This window comes from Hippichthys cyanospilos, chromosome 3 (genome assembly GCF_059441005.1).
Source record: "Hippichthys cyanospilos isolate Australia breed blue-spotted pipefish chromosome 3, RoL_Hcya_1.0, whole genome shotgun sequence".
In the NCBI taxonomy this organism is placed as follows: Eukaryota; Metazoa; Chordata; class Actinopteri; order Syngnathiformes; family Syngnathidae; genus Hippichthys; species Hippichthys cyanospilos.
Genome location: NC_142371.1, coordinates 25,167,072 through 25,191,705, shown reverse-complemented (window position 1 = coordinate 25,191,705; position 24,634 = coordinate 25,167,072). Strand labels below are relative to the sequence as shown.

The window sequence follows — 24,634 nt, the reverse complement described above, 5'->3', positions numbered from 1 at the left end:
ATTATGCGTCTTACTTAGTTCTTTTCACGTCGCTAAACTGCAACGACAGTTTAAAATTTATAGTTACGCCCGCAAGTTGAAAAATGGAACCTGCTGGTGCAATTCTAACCGGGCCATGTAATATGATGATTAATACACGTAAATACTATGGTAATAAAGTTGCATTAATCCACTAGCTCAGTGATGTAGAAGTACCGCTACCACCCCATTGATTTATTTTTTTAATCCCTTACAGTACATTTGTTATGGGTGATTCAGTTGTATTTAACTTTGCTGTTTCAAAACAAAAAACAAAATTGCTTGTTTTAGTGTAGCGTGGGACCTCGAGGCTTTGTTTTTTCATGTCATACAAGTGTTGAAAAAGTAAATTATTCAAATGTACACTAAAAGGCCAATGACAATTAACTCATGCAATCCCAAAGGCATATTTTTTTACTTTTTTTTTTTTTTTTTAAATTGAGACATTAATTTCCAGGTACATATTTATATCTTTTTCAAATGTTCTCAAGAGCTGAGATAAGCAACGGTCTGAAAATAGCTGGTAAAAATGAATTGAATACAAAAGTAATCAATTACTTTTGGTGCTTTCGTAACTGAAGTAATTGATTAATTTAGAACTCAACCCTTTAATTGACAGCTTGTTATCTTTCACGACACAATGTGGTTGAATTAACTTGCCTTTTTTTTCGGGTCCCCTGGAAAAGTCAATTTTGTAGATATGAGGTACATCCACCGCCAAGGATTAATTGTTTGCAAAAAAATAAAAACAATACAATAACAATCTTACAATTGCAACTCATTTTTACAGTTTTATTGCATGTTACAGATGGCAACAGTTCATCCCTGCACCAGACATTTCCATCCAGGAATCGATTTGATAAACAGAATAAATTGAGTCAGACCTTTGAGATTTCCCTGTATAAATATTAATCATTGTCATCATTTTCGACAGCTTGGATCCATGTGCGCTTAAATATAGAAGGTGTGAGGGGGGTGTGGGGGCGCATGAGGTGGAAAGTGAAAGAAAGCACATTCCTAATGTGGAAAACAGCAGCTGGGACAGGTGTGCTTTTACTGAGAACCCTGCGTGGGTGCACAGTGTGCTGAGTAGTGTCCGCTAAATCTGTGTATGAGTGTGAGTGTGTGTCATCACATTGCACGAGCTGCACAAGGTGCTTCTTGTGCAGGGGGGGGCAAATGCGGGAGTCAGCTTGTGTGTTGTCCGCAAGAAGGCAGGAAACAGAGGGATCCTGTTTGCAAGTTGAACTCATTGTTCAGCTGATTGTAGGCCCCCCCAACCCCACCTTTACCCTTACTCCACTACTACACACTCACACGTCACAAACAAGTCCGCCGTGTTTACTGCAAGTATTGTAAACTCTCAGGATCAAGGCTAACGTTGGAGCTTCAAGACAGAGGCAATCTTAAGGCCTTCATGCAACTTCTTAAACGTTAATGTCGATGTTTTTTTATACATGCACACACACAATAACACAGCGCATGCACAAATGCATCTCAAACAAGCATAATCAAGCACACACAAACATACTGTCAAAGCACGCCACAGGCTTGGAGCGTGTTGAGACAGGCAAGTGAAGTTGTGAGTGTGCGTCATGGTTTGACTTGGAAAAACATTAACCCTCCGTAAAGTTGTGTTATGTTGACAAACCTTCTGCGCGTCAAAAAGATTACAACACTGTGGGGAAGAAAACAAGTGAGTACATCCATCGTAGATCGATGAACAAAGACACACAATGTGGAAAAGAAATCATTTTTAGACTACAATGGCTGACAGTAGTTCCGAATCACTGTTCTAAAAGTGGAAGAAGCAATACAGGTTTGCCATAACAGTGATACTATTCTTCTTATAACTAAAGCAGTCACGCCATTTTCACTCAGACTTTTTATGAGTCTATTATTCTTAATAGTGTAATTGTTGCAAGATTCACCTTCTGCCAACTAATCCTTTAAAGAGCAGTAGTCTGTAGGAAAAGTCAAAATCAAAGTCAATGTCGCCGTTTAGCGGTGTAAACGAAGCGTTACAAGCGCATTCGCAGAGAGCAGTTAACGAAGCACTGCCCAGTTGTATATTTTCAACACAATGGCAATGTCTTGTCGTGACATTGTTAAATAAATGTCATATTGCTCAATTCCAACTCGCCCCAGTCTTCCTGTGTGGATTTTGCATGTTCTCCCCATGCTCGAAAAACATGCATGATAGATGTATTGGACACTCCAAATTGCCCTTAAGTGTGATAGTGTGTGTGAACGGTTGTTTGTCTCCGTGTGTCCTACGATTTACTGGCAACCAGTCCAGGGTGTCCCCCGCCTACTGCCGAAGATAGATAGACACCTGCTGGGATAGACACCAGCAAGCCGGCGACCCTAAGGAGAATAAGCAGTAAAAGAAAATGGATGGGCGCAAAATGTTTGGAACCATCAGGACTTTTCCTACAGCTGGGCGGCTGTGTAAACTGTCAGAGCGCCAGTCAAAAGGACAGCCATCTGAGAAGCAATCCACCAATTAGGCCTGTATGAGTAGAGTGGCTAGGCGAAAGCCATTCAGTCCGGAATTTCCCATAAGGCATATAAATGACTCTCAGACCATAAGAAACGAAGTTCTGCACTCTGATGAGACAAAGATTAAACTCTTGGGGGTGAAAGCCAGGCGTCATGTTTGAAGGAAACCATTCACTGCTCTTTACCTGGCCAATAGCATCCCTACGGTGAAGTATGGGAGTGGCAGCATCATTCTATGGGGATGTTTTTCAGCAGCAGGAGCTGGCAGACTGGTCAAGATAGAAGGAAAAAGGAATGTAGTAATATACAGAGATACCCTGAATAAAAACCTGCTCCAGGATGCTCTTGACCTCAGACTTGGGCGAAGGTTCATTTATCAGCAGGACAACGAACCGAATCACGCAGCCAAGATCTCAAAGGACGATTCTTTGTGGAGAGACCTGAAAATTGCTGGGCACAGGCATCTCCTATCCAACCTGATGGTATTTTGAGGTAAGAGATTAAATTAATAGTTTGGAATGAGGCTGTAACATGACAAAATATGGGAAAAGTGAAGAACCGTGAATATTTTCCAGATGCACTTTATAACATCATTTAGATAGTACCTAACGACCGTTTACACTTAGCAAGTTCATGATTACTTCTAAATGTTTGCACCTGCGCGCTTTGTCTGGTGAAACACGCAACAGCTATTATACAGCAAATTGCCTGTCAAATAATCCAGAGGAGGCTTGCCCTCACGACATATTACGCAACATTACTTCCAAGGAGAGCGTGCCATTTTTTCCCCCACCTTAATCCCTACATTTCTTCTAGTTAACAGTCAATCACAAACTTGACAACATCATAAAAAGCAGCAGCTGTTTGCCACCGAAACATTTATGCTTAGCCGAGCTCAAGGGCGCAAATAAATCACGTAACAAAAAAAAAAAGTTCAGCCGCCTTTTTCCTTTTCCACATTATACGACGTTACACCACGGATCACCATGTATTTATTTTATTTATATATATATATAAAAAAGCAAAGCATATGACAATATCGGCTACAGTCTCGTTTTTCCACTCAGTTTTTCCGATTACATACAAAAACATCATATACAATCGAGTCCAAATCATATGGAATTATAACAATATAGACAATCTGTGCTGTCAGACATAAACCACATCATTACCTCCACTACCAACACAAAAACATCTCATTGACACTGCCACAGAGGTATTACTTCATAAGTAATCAAATCATACTTCTTATGTAATGTAATTATTGTTTATGGGGCTTAGTTAAAACTGAGCTTAGTTGGGATGACAATAAATGTGCCTCAATGGCCCGTCTGTCAATCATACATTCAAAATTTGAAATTTGAAAAATTCCATTTTTTATGTGCATGGTCTATTGATGGGATAATGAAGCCTCATGAAGCACTTATTAAAAGTTGGTTCATGAGGCTTTTTTATATCCCAACACTTGCCATGAAAAGAACAGTAATGAGACAAATATGACCACTGAAAAACATCACGAGACCATTCAAAAATACAATCAATATACATACATACAAAATGGTCAATTGAAATCAATCTATGCTGCTTTATATGGTAACAATCACGATATTAAACGTGTGAATCTGCATAAAGCAAATCCAAGTCACGTCTGCATGCTATGTATGAGGTCTGCATAGTCGAAATTTGCTTCAGCCGCATGATTTTAAAAAGCATTGAAAGCAGGGACGAGATAGGTTAAAGGGTTCATTGTAAATTAATTAATTAAATATCGAATAAATTGATAGAAAATAAAATCCACTTCATATTTTATTTCAGGCTACATGGACAAGTACCAATACCGGGTAACGATACCGGACTGATACCGGCATTATTCTCCAGTACATATTTCGAAATGAAATGTATCCCTGTCAATCCTCTCATACGCCTATTAAAATGAAATTTATATTCATAAGGTTCACAATAATGCTTGAATGTTGCTACCAAAATCAGTTAGCTTGAGTTTGGATCCTTTTTCTTTTGGATCACACCCACATCCATATGCTCATATCAACTCATTGTGTACCATTAAATGCAATTCAATCTAAACTGCACCGTGCAAAAAATAAGTTAAGCTCTATTTACTGTGAGGTTGAGTATGTTTATAAGTTATTAACTTTTTTTCTGACTTGAAAAAAACGACAGACTGACGATGACGGAAAGGGGGCGGAGCTCTGACGAATGCCGGACCAGCAAAAATCCGTTAATTGCCCACCTCTGTTTATAACAATTAACCATAAATTAAATTTAGAATATTTGTCATGATTTCAGGCTCTCAACAGTAAATCTTCAGATATCTTTTGTAGTTCTCCATGAAAGCAGACAATTGTTACTTTTTTTATTTCTTTTTAAGGACAATTACAACAAGGTAAAGCAGGAACTGATTCATAATTTATGCTTGTGCTTTTTCTGCATTGTCAAATGGATGTAAAATCCTCGGAGAAATTTAATCATGTTTTTTTTTTCTTAATCCTATTCATCAATAAATTGGCAAAATAATTGATTGATTGATTCTCAAAATAAAGACATAAAAGTGCATTATTAGTGTGCTTTATTTGCTAACTCAAGTCGGGTATTTGTTACGTATACTTACTGTAAATAAAACATTTGCTGTAGCTGTTTTAATTGACCGAGAAAATCTATATTATTATTCAGTACATCAGGTCATTGTATTTTGTGTATTATACAGTTGCCAATTTTGTGTTACGCTTATCAGTTTACAATTAAACGTGTATTATTTTGCACGTTAATTTATTTTGAACAAAGACTCAGAGTTGTCAGTCATAATATGCCTTTTCTTTTCGCAAACATATTACTTATACTATGATACTATTTATACTATTATTTATTTTAAATGAATCGTAAATTTAGCGTTTAGTCGTTTTGTCTCTTTTGGATCAAAATTTTCTATTGCAGATGGACTATTCTGCTTTTTGTCAGAACTAAACAGAGGGTTTAAAGGGGAAGTCAACCCCCAATATTTTCTCAGGCTCAGGTAATAACAGTTTTTTTATATGAGTGATTTTCTTTTGAAAGTGATTCAAATGATCTGAATTTTTTTCATTTCTAAGAGGATGAAATTAATCTGTTTGGTTGAATCTCCAATTGGAAATGAGTTGAGTTTTGTGGGTACAGAATCTGAAATTGTAAAAATGTGAAAATAAGTCAAACGAAAATGTAAAAAAATAATTTTAAAGAATAGGCCTTCACAAGTAGTGAGGTGGGACAAGATATTGTAAAGAAAATTGTTGGGTCGGCTTATAGAAATGTCACGTATCATGACGAGTGGTATCGGTTCCGTCGTATCGGTGAGAAATCAAGAGTTACGTACTTTTACTGGTATCGGACTGAAAAAAAAAGTGGCAAACATCCCAACTTCAGATGGTGTTAGTACAGTATGCATCAAAATGAAAAAGTCATGTCCAAATGCTTTTGGACCTACAGTAGTTGTACGTTATGGTAGCAGACACATTCCCCCGCTATTTACTAAGATTGGCCGCACGTGATTTGATATTCACCCTGGGCGGCGGCGCCGCCTCCTCCTCGATGCTGCGACTGGCCACCAGGTCCTGCAGCTGCAGGGCGCCGCCGCCGATGAAGCAGAAGGCGGGACAGACGGGGGCCGAGCAGTCCACGTGGCCCTCCCACAGCACGCGTAAGGAGTGGGCGTCGTAGAAGGCCACGCCGCCCCGCTCGCAGTCCAAGCAAACGCCCAGTCTGGGCGGCAGAGGCGCGGTGTAAGGGTGGGCGGTCTTGGCGGGTGTGTGTTTAGGACCACGGGGCAGAAGGATTTTGCCCATGCCCATGGTGAGGAAGCAGAAGGCTGGCCAGTCCTGGCCCTCCTCCGCCTCGCTGTCATGTCCGCTGTCTGGGTCGTACCTGAGGTGGGGGAAGAAAAAAAAAGAAAAATTGGTGAGACAATACCATGAACAGCCTCTAGAGGGAGCTAGAGTACAGTACACTATTGGGACACTTGATGGTGCCCTACATTTTTTGGTGTAAATTTAAACAAAACAATTATTATGTACATGAATATTTATACATTTATTTTTGACGAGCTGTCCATGACCCACCCAAAACAATTCAAACACGTAAAAACATACTTTTCCCTTGCTGCCAACTGAAAATAACGCCGTTACGACCAATCATGGCCCACCCTTTTTTTGTGGGTATTGGTCATGTGATATTCGAAGGCTGAGTCGGGATTGGTTGTTACCTGAGCCTTGAGCACATCTGATGTCATTTTCAGTCAACAGCAAGTGGCAAAATGTGTGTTTTTAAATGCATTAATTGGACATTAATAATAATTTACTCTGCTTTACTCTTAATTTACTTGCTGCCGAATGAAAATAACTTCACAGTTGATTGTGATGGCAAGCTAAGCAGTGATGTATTGTTACCTGAGCCTTGAGCAACTGTGATGTCATTTTTAGATGCCATTATGCATCAAAATGGCTGGATTATTAATGTTTATATGTCAAAAAAAATGGCTGGATTAAAAGAGGTGAATTTTATTGCTTCGTTGATATTCAGCAAATGCAATATTCAAAATACTCTTTTTAGACTAGTGGTGCTGCTTGGTACATATGATTATACTCATGTGAGCCATATTTCCGGTCCCCACCGTGGACTGGCCATGTCTTGTGGCTGATGAAACCACTCTTGAAGCTTCGCCTCCTGCCCGACTCCAACCTGCATGAAATGCAAAAAAAAAAAAAAGTCTGATGCTCGGGTAGTACTAAAACATTCAAGTCAAATTTTCATGTCTCCCTCAAGCCAACTCGAAACGGATCTTCGTCCACCTTGATGAGGTAGGAGCCGGGCTCCACCGAGCACGCCCAGTAGTGCCTGCCTTGAGAGACGGCCAGGTCGGCCACCAGGAGGTCGGCGGTCAGCTGACAGGAGGTGAGCGCGCGGTCGGCGACCTTCAGCAAGGAGAGGCCCGGCACGCTGCGGGCGTACGTCTGACCTTTGCCCAGCGCCAGCCTATCGGAATGCAAGCCCCAGCGGGAGTCCAACGAGAAGGACAACACTGGTGCGACGGAGGAGAAAAGAGGACAGAGGGCATAACAAGGAGGAAAGAAAGGAAGAGGAGTTCTCAAGCTGAGCACACAATGGAGAAAACGACAGGAAGGCACGAGGAGGAGGGAATATGAAGGGAAAATACTTCATTTGCTGCAATTATCATACATCCTAAAATGACCAAAAATTCAATGCAAAACAGTTGAAAAAAAATGGATACACATTCAATACATGAAAAATGATCCGTAAAAAATGGCTGAAATTTGTAGAAACTTAATTTTAAATATTTAAAAAATATATGGTGTATATGTATTACCATTACATGTATGCGTTATTAATAATAATAATATATTGGGTAAACAAGGTATTAGCTCTTCTTCAGTAAGCCTGTTATATTAATTGTTCTTCAGAGGATAAAGAATATAGACCTGTGACTATTGTTATATTGTCAGGATGCATGCATTTGGATTCAATTTTGCTTAAAGAGTTATAACATGACGGAACAGATGTTCTCCATTAGCCTGTCTATGGCATTTCTCATTTTATGTTAGCTTTGAGCTAGCGGACTTTCGAGCAAAGTCGGTCGTTTTAAATAAATATAAAACTCTCTGTTTTTATTGTTTAGTTTCACAGTAGACTGCTAAATGTTTTAAAGTGAATTGAATGGACATCCTGCAGTGTTTGTATCTCAAGTTTTTGCTCACAAGTCAAAGCAAAAAAAAAATCGTCCAAACCACAGCTCCTATTTTGGAAAAGTTGAGTAATTTGTATTATTCTATTCTGTTTAATGAAATCACAAAATATAATAATTACAATGATTGATTAAATAATTTTGCTCCTATGAAATAACTGCATAAATCCAGATGAGGAATGCTAAATAATATTACTAAATATAAAATTACTACATCAAGTATTGATAACTTAGTATGAAAATAGATTTTCTTATGTGATAAAATATCATATGCAGAAAACAAATACATTTGTGAAAGAATTTCATAAACTACTTTTCTTTTTGTTCCTTTGTTTGACTGTTGGCAGCAAATGTAAACAAGAATTCACCAGGCGCCGGTGGCGTGTGAAGGTAGACTTCCTCGCTGTAGTCTCCGAAGCCGGCCTTGTTGCAGCCCCGCACCCTCATCACGTAAACGCTATCGATCTGCAGCTGGTCCACGATGGCGCTGGTCCCTCGCACTTCGTCCAGTCTCCGCCACGTCGCGGAAGCGTTGGGGGAGCGGGCGCCGCCCCACGTGTCCCCGGACGTCCCCGACCGCCTTCGGTACTCGACGGAAAAGTGCCAGGCCGGCGCTGAGTCCTGAGGGAGGCGCCAGCACAGGAAGAGCTGGTCGTACGCCAGCGTCTTCTGGGTGTCGATCACTGGGGCCAGGGGGGCTACAATGCAAAGAGACAAAATTATGGTACTTGAACCTGCTTCATATTGTCCACTATAGTCACCGTCCACAACTTAAGGTACACCTGCAAAATCCAATCCATCAGTAAAAAAGATGGAAAGAACATTGCACCTTGACAAAAATAGTAATCCTAAGTTTTGAAGAGGTATTCACAATGTGAAATATGAATAAGAAAAAACATTTTGGATACGTTGGTATTTATTCTTTAAGAGGAATAATTGTTTATGTTTATTTGCTGTAGGGTTAATGTGAGTTTAAAAAAAAACATGCAATTCACGCCTTCACACCGCAATAAAAAATAAAAAAAAATATTGAAGGAATACCTCTCTGACGGTATTGGTCAAAACTGAATATCATTATATCAATAATATTAACATTAATTTTGATGTGCTTCGGTGTACCTGATGAAGTGTCCCGTGCTGGACCTACCGCGTATAAATTCCAAGCCGCTGATGAGCTTGATTTCTTTTTTCGCATCCAGGTGAAAATGTCTGAATGAGGGATCAGCTGACAGGGAGAAGCACTGCAAATTAGTGATGGCCTTCACCAGTCTGCCAGGAAAACAAGAAAAAAAAATCACATTTAAGGAATTACAAGATATAGTGAACCCATGTGAAAAACACTCGACCTGTTGTGAGTGACTCTGGCCGCCTGCACAAAACACGGCTGGTCGGTCTCCTTGAGGAGTTCGTGTGTGTAGGCCATCATGCCGCCGTGCTCGAGCATGTCTCTCCTAGCCGACGCTTGGGCGGACAGCGCCTCCTTCCTGCAGTTCCGCGAGCCCTCCAGAGCCACTGACAGGACCCCCTGACGCTCGGCTATGGACGCGGCCAGATCTTGCATGCAGCGGCTCAGATGGTGGAGAGCTACAGCACTGTTGGCCTGCACACAAAAACATAAGGATGGCAACTCGCGGAATGGATGCAAGAACCTTCAGCTAGCAAAGAGTTCTTAGCTTAGCATATGCTAACTACAAATGTCGTTATGACTAGAGACATGCGTTGATGTTAAGAACAATGCTTATCGTGTACCTACTCTCATAAATGTAGAAGAGTACTTATACATTGTATGTTTTAATTCCACTGTAGTTGCACATTAATCCCAAACAGGTGAAATGCACCAATAACAACATGATAAAATGTTTAAAAAGAGAGAGCGAAAAGGTAAAGCAACAGGAATAAAAATCCTCGTATTAACCATCAACAAAACTTATTAGGCTAGACAGCCATGTTTGCTGATCAAATTTGTGCATAATACTGTTATTTCCTACTCTCTGGCATTCCTGAATGCACCATATGGATTTTGGCAGTGATTTTCACTAGTGGCGCGCTGCCTCCCTCCAGTGGCAAGTGAAGAAATCAATGTCTAAATGCAGTTCAACTGCACAATATTGTAAATTCAAATTAAAGTGACACTAAGTAAGATTTAAACCAGTTTTTCATTAAAAATGAATAAATTAAATGATTATACATTTTAAAAAACTTGCAAATAAATGTGTTCTTGATGAATAAAAGTATGTTTTGAATATATTCATAGTTATAGTTATCATTAAATTATATTACATGGGGGTGACACTTTTCCCGTGCTTTCCATGTCTGTTATAGCTACCAGAGCTGGAGAAGTGTCTAATGCTGCATTTACTGTAATGCACCTAAAACTCTCATATTATGCTATCCATATCCATTTCTATTGAATCATTAGGTCTTTTTTCATATCTTTAAGTGCAACGTCAACATTCAAATTGCAGTATGTTAAAGTTATTTACAATATGATTAACATTTTTAAGCCCATTCCCTTACCGCAAGTTGGTCGTATATGTGGCGCTCATTGTTGAAAATGTATATTATATGTATATTATTAAGGATCGTGTTTATAAACATGTTTTGATCAAAGGGGCATTTCTCCAAGGGGCAATATCTACTGTTTTTTAATGAGAAACGTGATGCAAGTAAAGGAACACATTTACTGAAACGTAACATTTTTGATGCAAATATTGCAAGGGTTTTTTGGAAGATAGGCATTTGCTTTTTCTATGGGCAAAAGGAGAGGCACTAAAATCAAGGGTATCATTTGAATGCAAATACATTTATTTCATGCAATACCATAAAAAATTCAAAATGGTGATCTTAAAAAGTCAAACCTGACCTCCATTTGTTTGATGGTCCCCTCCAGCTGTGTGATCTGACTCTGTACGGTCTCCTGGTTGGCCAGGATATAGTTCACTTGCTTAGTCAGCTGATCCTGTGAAAACCAGCAAAATTCAAACTGTTTCATGCCATTAAAAAAACAAACCGGAAAAACGATGTCAACAAATCGTCAGGCGGGCGATATGAGCAGATGCGGCGCACCTTGAGGGCCTGGTAGGCTTGTGTCACCGGCAAAACTTTGTGTCCGTGGTGGATGCGGCGCAGCTTACACAGCGGACACAGCAACCTGCGGCAAGTGCAGCAGTACCAGTGCAGACGCTCCTGCTCGTGCTCCGTGCACGTCAGCACCTTGAAGCAGAAAAACATTCGATTCCACGGAAGCTTTTATGCGGAGAGAGAGGAGAGACAAAACCTTTGGGCGGAAGTTATTTGTGGGGAGGATGTGCTCGTGTTGGGCTCGGGGCGTCCCCCAGGGGTGGTAGAGTTTGAAACATTCATTGCAGAAGTTGGCTTTGCAGTCGGCGCAGCCCTTGGTGGCCTCCAGAGATTGCGGAGGCTTGCAGAAAGCGCACATGATGGCGATGCTGCCCAGACTCAGCGTCTGCCTGTACCTGACATGGAATAAAGGCCAAAGCAATCTTTGTAAGGAGCTATTGTTGATAGTGATGCAAATACATCAAAATATATTCAATGTATGTCTCCTATTCATAGTGATATCAGCAAACATCGTTTAGTGAAATCACAGTATAGTTAGCGCCATATGGATGAAATGTGTCACACATTTCTCCTTTCCGGCAGGGAACAGTAAAATGACCCAGGCAGGATAGACAACATTTACCAGGCAGTAACTATGGGAAGAGATCTGTTTTGTTTTTGTTTGTCTTTTTTTTAAGCTTATTGCAGAGTCAAGCTACTCTAATTTTGTCAAGCGACCACACATTGTGAGGAAGCCTGACAATGGTTCAAAATCAAACGTGGAATATCAACTAATGACATTAGTGCGCTTTTATTTTGAAGTTACTCCCCAAAGCAAGGTCGTGACAACAATGTACTACTTTATCATCTTTACCTCACAGCGTAAGCGGCATTAAATGTAAACAACGATGTGCTTTTTTTGCATGGATTGACATCCTTTTTTCCAGCAAGATCAAAACAAACATGGCGGGCGAAGTTGTCGAAAACATTCGTTAGTGGTCATGTTTTGCTGAATAAAAGAGTAGATGAACAATGATTAATATTTTGATGTCAAAAGTTGATTTGAAAGTATGCGTCCCTGTGGAAAAAAGTATGCGCCTAGCACGCAGGGACGCAGGCAAACAAGAACACTGGCTATTACATATATTATCTACACACAGTAAAATAGTACATGGTTGTATTTCTTTTGATTTTGATGGTTAAAGCTGACAGCAAGAAAAAAAAAGTCAACTTTTACCATTTAACAAATTAGAAAATTACAGAGGAAACTCATTCAGCGCTAAGATATTTTCAAACACTTCTTTACCTTCATTTGGGAGGAAAAATCTAAACTGCAAATAAATCTACGCTGTAGAATGTCTGCACTGTGAAGATGTATAAATACAGCTATGGGATTTTAATGAATTAATACAGAAATTAGGTAAAAGTTGACCTTATGTTTTAAAAATATGTGTAATGTACAATTGAAATAACTTAAACTTAGTATCATAATTTACTGAAATGTAGCTATTTGTATATCAGTCATTTATTTAGCTAAATAGACATATACAGTAGCTAAAGTGTGACAGCAGCCTCCTTTTTAGTTGAACTGTGCGTCTCCTTAAAGGAGGAGTCAACCTTGGAATTTTCTTGACCATAATATGTTCTATGTCTCCTCTCAAGTCTTAACATGGCATTCTGAATGCTAGTGGGTTTGTGGAAAATGAATTAAGCAGCAAAATCCACCTGTTTTTATCCATCTTCAGGGAGTGGCCATTTTGTCACTTGCTGTTGACTGAAAATGACAACGCAGTTGCTCAGCGATTAAGAATGACCAATCATGACTCGCCTTTTTTCTGAGTTTGGTCATGTGACAATGGCAAACTGAGCCGCGATTGGTCGTTACCTGAGCTCAGACCAACTGTGATGTCATTTTCAGACACCAGCAAAATGACCAACCCTGAGATGGATGAAAATGAGTGGATTTTGCAGCTTAATTCCTATTACAACAGAATACAATATCACTTGTAATATTGTGTTTGGACTAGTGGGTGAGGATAGAACTTTTTGGGTTGACTTCTCTTTTAAACCTAAACTAGTTCTGCAGTGTATGAAGTCAGTTACCTTTCCACAATGCGCTCCAGAGTGAGGTTGCGGGGACAGTCAGTCAGACCTTTCTCGCCCAGCTCCACATCCTCGTGACAGGAAGGACATGGGAACAGCATGGGGGGAGGGGCCATGTCCTTACGCCGCCGCCCGGGGTACGTGCTGCATGCTGGGTGAGGAGGTGCAGGAAAGCAGATGAAATACGTGGAAAATGTCATCAGTGGAAGAGAATGTTTAAATAAATACTTTGTCAAACCACAAAAAAGGTACACCATCACTATTTGTCACACATATTACATATTTTACAGGTTTTAGATTTCATCTCTCAGCACTTGATTTTGAAATATTCCTTTTCTAATATAAATGTTGATGTCATACATGACTCACATAAATGCTGAAGTCATCATCACACACTTTTGGACTCTTACCAGTTCTTAGGATTCGCTCTAAATGGTCCGGGGTCCTAGGTGTGGGTCTGCGGGGCTGGCGTGGAGAGCGAGAATTGGGTGTGGAAGCCGGCGACCGAGGCTCCGGAGGAAGGTCAGGTGGAGGGAAGCCCCTCTGTACCAACACGTCAGCCGCACACAGTAAGCACACGCTGTGCTGGCACGGCAGCAGGATGGGCTGCTTCACCATGTCGTCGCACACGGGACAACGCAGCTCTGGCTCCATGTTCTTCATGTTGGACTGCAATGAGAAAATCATATGACCAAATTATTCTACTAAAAATGTTTTCTCATGATAAGTATAGGCAGCATCTCGTTTCTATGACAACGTGCATCACCTCTGCATCCATCTACCCATTATTTGCTATATTTACACATAATTGTCTCACGTTTGGACTCATACGTTCAATTGGGTGCTTTTTCTGTCCATTAGAAATCTTTAGTTAGCAATAGGTGTCTAAAAACAAAGCTAGATGCAACTGCGATTGAACCTAATTCACGGCGAAATGCCATAATATAGCGAGGTGGACTTGGAGGGGATAAATATCATGTAAGGAATTATTACTCACGCTGACACGAAGCAAGGCGTCCATGATGGATGTGAAGCTTTTTAATTCCGTATCTGCCATGACTGCACGAAGCAAAGCCGGGGCCAGGGAGCCCTCATATATCTGTGCTAGCAAAGCAGGCCCGCACGCGACCAACTGACGTGCACACTGCCATGTACAATGCTGGTGATGGAGAATGGAGAAAGGAAGAGGACACATTGTTGGGCGGGGGCTATTCTCGAGGGTAATTCAACCGGATTGTTCAAACAAGATTTTGTTTCGGGAACATATGTCATGTTCTCGAGTATTATTATTATTATTATTATTATTATTATTATTATTATTATTATTATTATTATTATTATTATTATACATCCGTTCAATTTTTCCTCCTCAAAATTTTACAACTACCTGATTTTTTATTACAATTTTAAAAAATAAAATACAAAAATCTCGCGACCTAGTTTTTTTGTGTTACCAACAGACGGCAGCATATTACTCTACAAGCAAATGCGCACAAAAAAAAGGTGTTTGACGATTGTCGTTCGGGTCGGAACAAATATTTATGTGAATCTTTGTTTGTGTTTCTTCCGGTTAACAATCGAGACTACACCAATTCCACAGTTGCTGTAGTAACCAATGCAACTTCCGGCTCTCTGAGCGATTTGAAAACGTTAAACGCGGCGAGAAGTGGACTAAAAATACATTGTTGTGTGTTTTTGTACTGTGCGGTGCTCCTTGACGAGGTGAATTTAGTCGTGGTAAGTTGAAAAGACGGTATTTTGTTGCCTAACGATTGCTAAATGATACTGACGAATCCACGCAAGTATTGTGCAGAGTCAATGGTCGCGTGTATTAATTTATATGGCATGTTTCGGTGACAAATATCTTGAAGTTTACCCCCCGTGTTGTAGGAAAATATTAAAATACTAAGTGTTGTACTTTTAATTTCCAACAGGCAGCTTGTAGAAATGTAAGATGTCGGCCATCAGCAGCCTTATTCCTGCCCGTTTCCTGACAATCATCGCCCACCTTGTTATTGTCATCACCATCTTTTGGACGAGGGTAAATCCATTTACACTGCTTTATATTTTTGTCAAAACATCTAGATACGTTTCTGATTTGATTGAGACCAAGTATTTTTGTTACACAGGAATATAACGTGAAGGCCTGCTTGCCTTTGGAGTTTACACAAGAACAATATGACAGTGAGGACTTAAAGTAAGCACAAATCGAATCCACGCACACTGACATGTTTACATCATGTCCTAACATGTATAATTTGTTTGCAGGTTGGTGGTGGCTCTTTCAGTCACACTTGTGTTATTCGCCATTGAGCTAGCCGGCTTCTTCTCAGGGGTGTCCATGTTCAACGGCACCCAAGGCCTTCTTTGTATCCTTCACCCACTCTGAGATTCGTATGAACACATAATATGTACGATTTACTTATATTTGACTTTGAAAATAATGTAAATAAAATAAAATCACACTCTTATGTCAGCTCAGGATATATGCAGTGCTAACTCAGTTGTACAGCAATTCCATGACTCGTGCACTAGCCACAGGAGCACATGCCAGTGCCTCAGTGGCTCTGCTTTTCTTTCTGTTTGAGCAGTGGGATTGCGTCATCTATTGGTGGATTCTTGCCTTCTGCAGGTTAGTTTTTCTTTTCCCCAAAAAGTGACTTTGGTTTTGTTTTTCCCTGACATACATATTGCCTAGCACTGACGGTCCACTGCAGCGCATCCGTTTCCTTGTCTTACTTTGTTTTTGAGAAGTGGGAGTGCTGGACATATTGGATTGTTTTTGTCCCCTGCAGGTTGGTGCACATATGCTGATTTATGCTGATTTATATTTACAACTCTTGGGGGATAAAGTGGACAGAGACTATAAATTGCAAAAGGAAATCATTTTTGTGACTTCATGCCCGTTTCTGTTTTCTTCTAGTGTACTGCCTGCCATCATGGAGGTTCTTCTGTTTATCGCTGTTTTTGGACTGGCAAAGAAGCCATTATGATGTGCATATGGATGAAGATAGTGTTGAAAAGGCATTTGTTTTCAATTTGTTGACATGTAAGCAACAGGTTTGTGGTTTGGAAGTCTACTTAAAGTTCCCTCCACTTTCCATAAACATCCATATTAGGTTTATTGAAAGAGATTATTTCATCAATATAGTTTTAGTGTGAATGGTTATTTGTATACAGGTGCCCTGTGATTGACTTGGATATGTTCCAGCTCACTTGCAAAGCGCTCTAGAAAGTGGATGTTCACATGTACAGACTAGATAGACCCATGCATATGTCCGATTTGATGCCTGCACATTAATGTATTTGCAGTTTTCTTTCGCAGTGTATTTCCCCAATGTTTTTTAAGTATTTACAACAATGAGCTTTGTAAAATAAATAAGTAAATCATGCATATTGAAGATTTTTAAACATTAAGAGTTTTGGTAGTTTTAAAAAACAACAACAACCACCTTGGGAGTCAGCTATGTGTAGATTTTCTTTTTTTATAACTGATGGACCAGCATGGTCTCTTTAGCCCATGTATAGTCAATTGAATTGCTTTTTACTGTGTGTATAATGTAAATGTAAAATAAATACAATTAGTAAAATGGAAAAAAAAACACCTTTTTTGTTTTACTTTTTTGCTTTTAACACCAGTGTATCTAATATTATATTTTGTTTTTTATTATATATATATATATATATATATATATATATATATATATATATATATATGGCTATATATATATATTTTTTTTTGTTGTTTTTTTTTGTTTATCAAATATTTTAAATTGAGTTATTTTGCTATTTTTTTTTACTAGTAAGTTTATACCTATTGTGATTCGTATATTATTTATATTTAGATTATATATATGTATTTTATTATTTGAACGTATTTTTTTCTCGCTATTTAACAATGAGCTGGCTAATGACTAATAGCTCGACGTTGACGTTTCTCGCAGGAAGCGTTATAATCATTTCCGGGTGAAGGTCCTTCGCTTCAAAGGATCGTAGTTGCTACTCATTCAGCTAGTTTGGCGAGTTTAATTAGACCTTTGAAAGTAATAAATACGTGACCACAATTACGAGCGATTAATAGGAACCATGGGTATGTATTGCGACCTTAATAATGATATTTATGTGCGTATAGTGGCCATACAGACGTTCGCTCAAGTAGCTAGGTTGTTAGCTAACTAGCGCCGACAAATAACATTATTACTACGAAGTGTTTGGCTGATTATGCTAAATACGCCTTATTGTAAATGCAACAACTTGTATTTGCAATAACACTGATTGTGTTTACGTTTGTTGCTTCAATGTTAGCATTAGCTTAGCATTTGCAAGGCTTCCGCTTAAGCACTGACGTGTCATTGCAGAAGGCGTAAAGTTGAATTTTCAATGGCAAGTTTCAACATGTGAAAATAATGATTGTACTGTTTTAAAGAGCCACTGTATGTTGCCTTGACTCCTTAGAGAATTTATCAGCTGGTGTATTAGACATAGAGATTTAATGATTCGTGCTTTTCCCTTTGTTTAACCGTTTAAACAAATCATAATAAATAGTCAATATGTTGACATCACGTACTATGTGAGTTGCACAAATTAGTGGACTAAACTGCTTGTTTTTGTCCTTGCAGCAGTGAACACGGGCACTTCTCTGGTGCTGTCCAGCCTGCTTTCAGTGTTGGTGTTTGCTGGCATGCAGATGTTCAGTAAGCAGCTAGCATCCACCGAGTGGCTCACCATCCTGGGGGGCTTCCTGGGCTCCGTCCTCTTCATCTGCTCCCTCACTGTATCCTCTACGTCCAACGTGACTTATCACTTGACTATTTTTTGCAATTGCATAACATTCTCTATTACAAATGGTAAGCCTTAATTCAGTTTCTTCAGGCATTTAGTAATCTGGAAAATCTGTTCTTTGGGAAAGGTTTTCAAGCCAAGATCTTCCCAGAAAGTAAGTATACGCAGGAATGCATAAGTTTCTCAGCTGTTTCGTGTTTGGTAACAACGTACTCATTTGACTTTCAGTTCTGCTGTGCCTGTGCCTGTCGCTATTTGCATCCGGTCTGGTTCATCGCGTGTGTGTCACTACATGGTCAGTCATTTCTGCTACACTTTACTGACCTCCACATGTATCTTTCATTTTTATTACATCTGTCCATTTTCTCTCCTCGCAGCTTGATCTTCTCCCTCTTTGCCCTGTATTACATCAACAAAATATCCGCCGCCCTCTACCAGGCAGCCGCGCCCACGGCAGTACCCGTCAAGACGACCACCAAAGGCAAGAGGAAGAACTGATGAAAAAATGAATGACAACTTTCGTCGGCCAGATCTGTATTCCATAGATAGATTACACCCTGTTAATTTACTATTCATACCACACAAGTCATTTTGTAATTAAATTCAAGAAAACCTTTGAGTGTTCCTTGTGTCATTCAGACTGATGATACTAACATTTGTTTGTTTAGCCATGAGAAGCCTTATTTGTTGATTTTTTTTTTTTTAATCTTGGCAAAATGTTTTGGACAATCGTATGAATCCATTTTGGGGGGAGGTCCTTTTCTGCTTCGAAGGTATATCATGGAAATACTTTGAATACTTTGTCTAATGGGATATTCCTATCCATCCGTTTTCTCTAGGCACTTATCCTCATAAGGGTCGCAGGCTAGCTGGTGCCTATCCCAGCTGTCTTCGGGCAGCAGGCGAGGGACACCCTGAATTAGTTACTAACCAATCGCAGAATATACAATGACAAACAACCATTTACACGCACAGTCACACCTAAGGGCTATTTGGCGTTTCCAACATTCATGTTTTGGGGATTGCGGGATGAAAACCCATGCAGGCCTGGGCATAACATGCGAACTCCATGCAGGAAGGCCGCCGCTGGACACAAACCACAGAATTGTGAGGCCGCTCTATCACCGTACCCCTTTTATTCCCATCCAGCACATCTAAACTGAATTAGAACATGATCTGTATGATATCCAGGTCTGACATCACCTCACAAATCACTGCTGTCCAATGGACAGCATATTCCTTCCAACTCCTACATGGATCAAGAAACATAGCATACTTGACACACCCTGTGTTCCGTTTTGCTGGAATTTTTCTTTTGTTTTATGTGCTGTATCTCATTTGGATACTAGCAGAATTTTAGGCAGGATATGCCTCAGGCTGCTATATCCTGGTAGAAAAGTTAAATCTGAAATATGAATTGTACTTTATGATGCCTCCATAAACAAAAACTGTTGAATTCTATCTAATGCTAGTCATCCAGCCATCCATATTCTATAGCCACTTATCCTCACTAGGGTCACTGGTTTGCCAGTGCCTACCCCAGCTGTTAATGGGCAGTAGGCAGCGGGTATCCTAAACTGGTTGTCAGCCAATTGCAGGATACACAGGGACAAACACCCAATCACACTTAAGGACAATTAAGAGTGTCCAATACACCTGCCGTGAATGCTTTAAGGGTGTGGGAGGACGCTCGACTGACCGAAGGGAAACCATGCAGGCTTGGGGAGAACATGCAAACTCCTCACAGGAAGGCTAGAGCAAAATGGATTTGAACTCGGGACTCTGAACTGTGAGGCGGATGTGCTAACACTCCCATTACCGCTAGTCATTCCCTCAAAATTATAAAGAATTATTTTTGTTATTTTAGATATTGATTTGAAGAAAAAAATCCACAAGTAGGTGAATTTCAGTTCAAAACACGTACGCAGGGTTCTGCTGTTTTGTATGCCTTTATCAAAAGAAAAAACTGTATGTATGCATGGTGTATATGCATTAGTGCTGTCAAGAGATCAAACATTTTCAACGAATCAACAGCAAAAACGTACATAATTGTGAGCGCTTGCGATTTTCGTCAACTATTTCCTGTAAAACTTGTAACAGATATTCACTTGAGTAAAGTATCAGAACCAAATCATCAGATAAAAATTTCATTTCAAAGACCGTTGACATCGCTTTCTTTGCCCTCAAGATACGACTCGTTCTTGTAAAATACGACTGTTGAACGAAACTATCAAATCTGACTGCAAAATGTGCAAGTGTTTCATTTTTTCTAATGAGCTATTAAGTAACTATTTAAAGCCAAACTTCATTAACGTCCATCTTCGCCTGTCTTTGTGCTGGGAACTCTCCAATTAGTTTGATTAAGAAGTTAGCGTTATTCAGCTTTCACCGGAAGTCTGTATGTGCGTGCGTGAGTGTATGATGGATAATAGTGGGGTTTTTTTCTCCTCATGAAAACATTGCAAAATGTTTTGTTGCCGTTTAGTGGCATTTTCATTCATTTCAATGGGGTAACATGATTTGAGATACAGATGCAACTTTCACGTTATATGGGTGTGGCCAATAAACTAATGGAACTCTCAAGGCACCGCTTGGCGTGGGGAGTTTCAAAAAATATATAGAGTGAAACGTTGGGACACACCCTCTGTTTTAACAGCCCGAGAAAGTGTATGGAAACTATGAGAACCTCATACTGTATGCAAGGATGTTGATTATAGCGTGTAACTCTTCCTCTGAGCTCCAGTAGGAAAAAGTCAGCTTTGTGGTTTTGGTCTTCAGGGGGGAAAAAAATCTAGGGAGTAGCATTGAAATGGGTGTGTAGAGAGAGGCATGAGCACATTATTTGCTTTAACTCCCTCCCGCCCCTTCTTCATCGCCCTCCCATCTCCTTCTCCCGGGCGTTTCCCGGCTGACTATATAAACTCGAATAAACTGCTGGTGAACTCCCGCATTTCAATCAAACCCATCTTGCTCACTCAGCTTCGTCTGGTAAGTCCCGATTTCTTTATTTTACACTTTTTGGGCAGATTGGTCTCGTATACGAATGCATACCAGAAGCTATACTTCACGGGCAATAGGAAAATAGACACACGCAGAGGCTTGAAACGTCAATTAGATCGATTCGAGTGAGGAAATAGACTGATTTTTTTCGCGTTTCTTCCCAGTTTTACGCAAAAGGTTGCATGTTGGCCACTGGGTGTGTTTGCCATGCGTCATCGGGCGCTCTGCGGTTTGGGCGCACTGCACTTCTCCAAGTGACGAGTCGCTGGTCGCCTTCTGCTTCCTGTCCTTTTGTTAAAACTGATTATACTCATTGTATTTTTTACGACCTTTTTTGCGTTGTTGAAATCCAGCTGGAAAAAGGCGGATGTGGAGCAAGGGGGAGCAGCCATGAGATAAGGATGTCCGTTTATTGCGGAACGTTTGCTCTAATATTGAAAGAATTTGCCTTGAGTGCCAATGAAAGCAACACTCGTATCCTCCCTTAGTGTTAACTGTTTGGTTTGGCCACAGATGATATAATGAGCTGTTTTTCTTAAACTCTAGGAGTGGCAATAATTATGAAGGGCAATCCATATATGAAATTGTTTATAGATAAAATGAACAAAAATGTATATATAGTATGTGCAGTAAACCTATAGCCGTGATGACCTTAAGATGTAACTATTCGTGTTAAGGAGGTGTAGAGCGATGTCTACGTGTGTTAGAAAATGCTGTTTTGTAATTTCCTTAAAACAATAAATTTTGAGGCACTTTTGGTGGTCGTACATTTTCCAAGGAACAAAATAGATGGCTAAAAATGGGTGGGGCCAAAGATCATCTTACAACACACAGTCGATGCACAACGTTCTCAAATATCAATTGCCCTTGCCCAATGTGACATTTCATGACAACTGTAACTTTTGAAGTCAATATTGACAATAATATAAGTTTGTTGACCTACTCTGCCATAACCACGCCTCATAATTACCATCCTGTCTCCATTTGCAGCATCCATCTATCTCTGTTGCCATGACTGACTTAGAGAAATGCATGGAGAACCTCATCGTCATCTTCCATCGCTATGCCAAAGATGACGGCGATGGGAGGACGCTAAGCAAAAAAGAACTGAAAAAACTGCTGGAGACAGAATTACCCACTTTCCTCAAGGTGAGAACAAGCTCTCTCTGTCATAGGGCAGGACAATTAAAACCAAAGACAATAAAGAATTATGCATTTATTTGAATCTTAATTAATTATTTGTATTTCAATAACGATTGGCTTGGCTAAGTGAATGGAGCCACCGATCCTATTGAAAATATTTGGATAAAAAACAATCTGTTCACCAAGTATTTAAAATGTATTCATAATTTCGCTCAATACTACCCTAAAACAAAAAGTAGCATTTATATGTATTTGTGAGCTGCCATTGAGGTATAAAAAAGCAGCCAAAATTCCAGTTTTAGTTCTAAATGGTCTAAATCAACCCGGTTTACCTTACCAAAAAAGCAGCCAGTGTTATCAAATGCAACATTAACATATACCAAATTAACATTGCACTAAACGAAATAGGAGTTCTTACAATGCTAAAAGTTAGCATGCACATACTATGTGCTTAAGTCCACTTATAACCGGTAAAAAGCTAAGATGCTAACAAATTGCAAAATAACCTGACTACAAAAAGCAGTAGGCAGATTGATAAAAAAAAGGATGCTTGCTAAAACTGCTAACATAATATACCACTTGTGAATTTTCTCACTTTAATAACACTAGCAAACAATTTAATTATTAAAAGACAACAAGAGAAAATGGTAAAATGTTACAGTTGGTATGCTAATAAATAGCAAAATAAACTTAATACAATAAGCAGCAGGCAGACTGATACAGGTGATACTCGCTAAAATGCTAAACTGCTAACACTTATGTTAACACAGTGCTTCTCAAATAGTGAGACACAAGCATTGTCAAAACTCCAGGGAAAAGGCTTGTTTTTGTCGTGTGAAGTGTAATTGAAATAAAATAAGATTTTTCATCATTTTTTTTTAAAGGTTTTATTCCAGGTACCTTGATGCACTTGGTTATTTTTTTCAGTTTTAGACTAAGTTGTAACCCCTAAAAACACTTGAAGAAACTAATTAACTGTTGTTGAAAGTTGATTTATTTTGCTTTTTTATTTTGTTAATGTTAAAAAGGATACTGGTTTAACTAAGTCAAGAATTATTCCTTGAACCTAGCATCATAAAGTCTCTGCCCCACCTCACACTTTTTTTTTTTTTTTTTCCAGACACAAAAGAACCCCAAAACGGTGGATTGCATCTTGCAGGATCTGGACCACAACAAAGACGACAAGTTAGACTTTGAAGAGTTTCTCCCCCTTGTCGCGGGCCTCTCCCTGGCCTGCGAGAAGTGCTACGTGCTGCACCAGAAGAAGGGCAAACAATAAAGGAAACATGTTGTGAGAGTATAAACAAACCTTTGACTGAATTTCACCTTGTCTGTCTGATTATTCACGCAATGAAGGGCTCTCTTTGTATTTTTATCCCGCATGATTTGAACACATGGAAACATTTTCGCCCCAAGATGTCCGCCCTTTTCTTACCGCCTGTGATTGATAACCATACTGTTGAAAAATAGCAACGGGCCTAAGAATTCTTTGGCTTTTCTGTCTGATAATGTTGTCTTGTAATGCCTGTGTACTAAATCACGACGCTAAAAAATACTGTAACCGTATGTGAGATAAAACTAAGCTGAAATAAAATGTTAACCAGCTAGCGGAATTTCTTCTCTTCTTTTTCTTGGCTAACATTTGCATGGAGACTTGTTGCTATGCAAAGTTTGATGTGGGTCCAAAAAATGTGTGTATTCAAGCCAACGTGTATAACGCACACACACACACGCCCACACAGTAAAACCAAAGCTGTAAAAAGTGACAAACTGACTTCAGACCATGGTTTTAATAGCAAATTATTAAAGTTTCTTACATATTTAAAAGAATATGGAAAGAGGTTCGCTATTTAGCACTGCATATAAGTTTACAAACAGTATATCAAAGATGTTATTTTCATGAAGTGGGAGTTTAAATAGTCATATTTGAGACTCCCTAAAACAATGTCATGAGAAATGACTTGATAAACCACTGGAAAATATCCAAATTTACCTAAATGGTCTGAATAATACATACCATACAATATTCTGTGCCAGTGATGTTTTATGACTGGTAGAATAATTAAATCCACGTCCACTAGATGGCAGAACATACATGAGCCAATTATTGGGCCGCTTTTTTTGTGGCTTTTGTAGTTGTTGGTGTGTAAGATTTTTTTTTCTGATGTGAAATATGTGCTCAATAAAGGGTGGGAAATGCCACCTTAGAATACAGTTTTATTTCACCAGGGTGCAAACATTTTCTAAAATTCAACAGATAGTGTCAGCATGGATAAA

The 24,634-nt window shown here is 39.4% G+C and overlaps 4 protein-coding genes across 5 annotated transcripts; 3 read left to right on the top strand and 1 right to left on the bottom strand.

Annotated features, from left to right (window-relative positions):
- Nucleotides 1-3,501: 3,501 nt before the first annotated feature.
- Nucleotides 3,502-14,581, bottom strand: LOC148426488 (tripartite motif-containing protein 46-like). The gene is made up of 12 exons (XM_088411597.1): nt 14,430-14,581; nt 13,843-14,101; nt 13,433-13,583; nt 11,547-11,745; nt 11,336-11,482; nt 11,133-11,228; nt 9,616-9,869; nt 9,417-9,538; nt 8,638-8,967; nt 7,359-7,588; nt 7,181-7,248; nt 3,502-6,435 (listed from the first exon to the last, which is right to left on the bottom strand). The coding sequence occupies exons 1-12, from the start codon at nt 14,487-14,489 to the stop codon at nt 6,036-6,038; spliced, it is 2,316 nt and encodes a 771-aa protein (XP_088267723.1). The 5' UTR covers nt 14,490-14,581; the 3' UTR covers nt 3,502-6,035.
- A 442-nt stretch (nt 14,582-15,023) lies between these two features.
- LOC148426487 (transmembrane protein 107-like) lies at nt 15,024-17,003 on the top strand. Of its 2 annotated transcripts, none has more exons than XM_088411600.1 (6): nt 15,024-15,169; nt 15,367-15,473; nt 15,562-15,629; nt 15,701-15,801; nt 16,131-16,227; nt 16,356-17,003. In XM_088411600.1, the coding sequence occupies exons 2-6, from the start codon at nt 15,387-15,389 to the stop codon at nt 16,423-16,425; spliced, it is 423 nt and encodes a 140-aa protein (XP_088267726.1). In that variant the 5' UTR covers nt 15,024-15,169; nt 15,367-15,386; the 3' UTR covers nt 16,426-17,003. The 2 variants fall into 2 exon arrangements, with proteins under 2 accessions (XP_088267726.1, XP_088267725.1); XM_088411599.1 differs by lacking the exon at nt 16,131-16,227 and adding an exon at nt 15,968-16,064.
- Nucleotides 17,004-17,368: 365 nt separating this feature from the next.
- On the top strand, nt 17,369-18,833 carry LOC148426486 (dolichyl-diphosphooligosaccharide--protein glycosyltransferase subunit KCP2-like). Its single transcript, XM_088411012.1, has 5 exons — nt 17,369-17,522; nt 18,052-18,206; nt 18,305-18,368; nt 18,443-18,509; nt 18,592-18,833. The coding sequence occupies exons 1-5, from the start codon at nt 17,519-17,521 to the stop codon at nt 18,710-18,712; spliced, it is 411 nt and encodes a 136-aa protein (XP_088267138.1). The 5' UTR covers nt 17,369-17,518; the 3' UTR covers nt 18,713-18,833.
- Nucleotides 18,834-21,066: 2,233 nt separating this feature from the next.
- LOC148426485 (protein S100-A1-like) lies at nt 21,067-23,962 on the top strand. Its single transcript, XM_088412003.1, has 3 exons — nt 21,067-21,202; nt 22,205-22,363; nt 23,478-23,962. Exons 2-3 carry the CDS (start codon nt 22,226-22,228, stop codon nt 23,634-23,636), a joined length of 297 nt encoding a protein of 98 aa, XP_088268129.1. The 5' UTR covers nt 21,067-21,202; nt 22,205-22,225; the 3' UTR covers nt 23,637-23,962.
- The last annotated feature ends 672 nt before the right edge of the window (nt 23,963-24,634 follow it).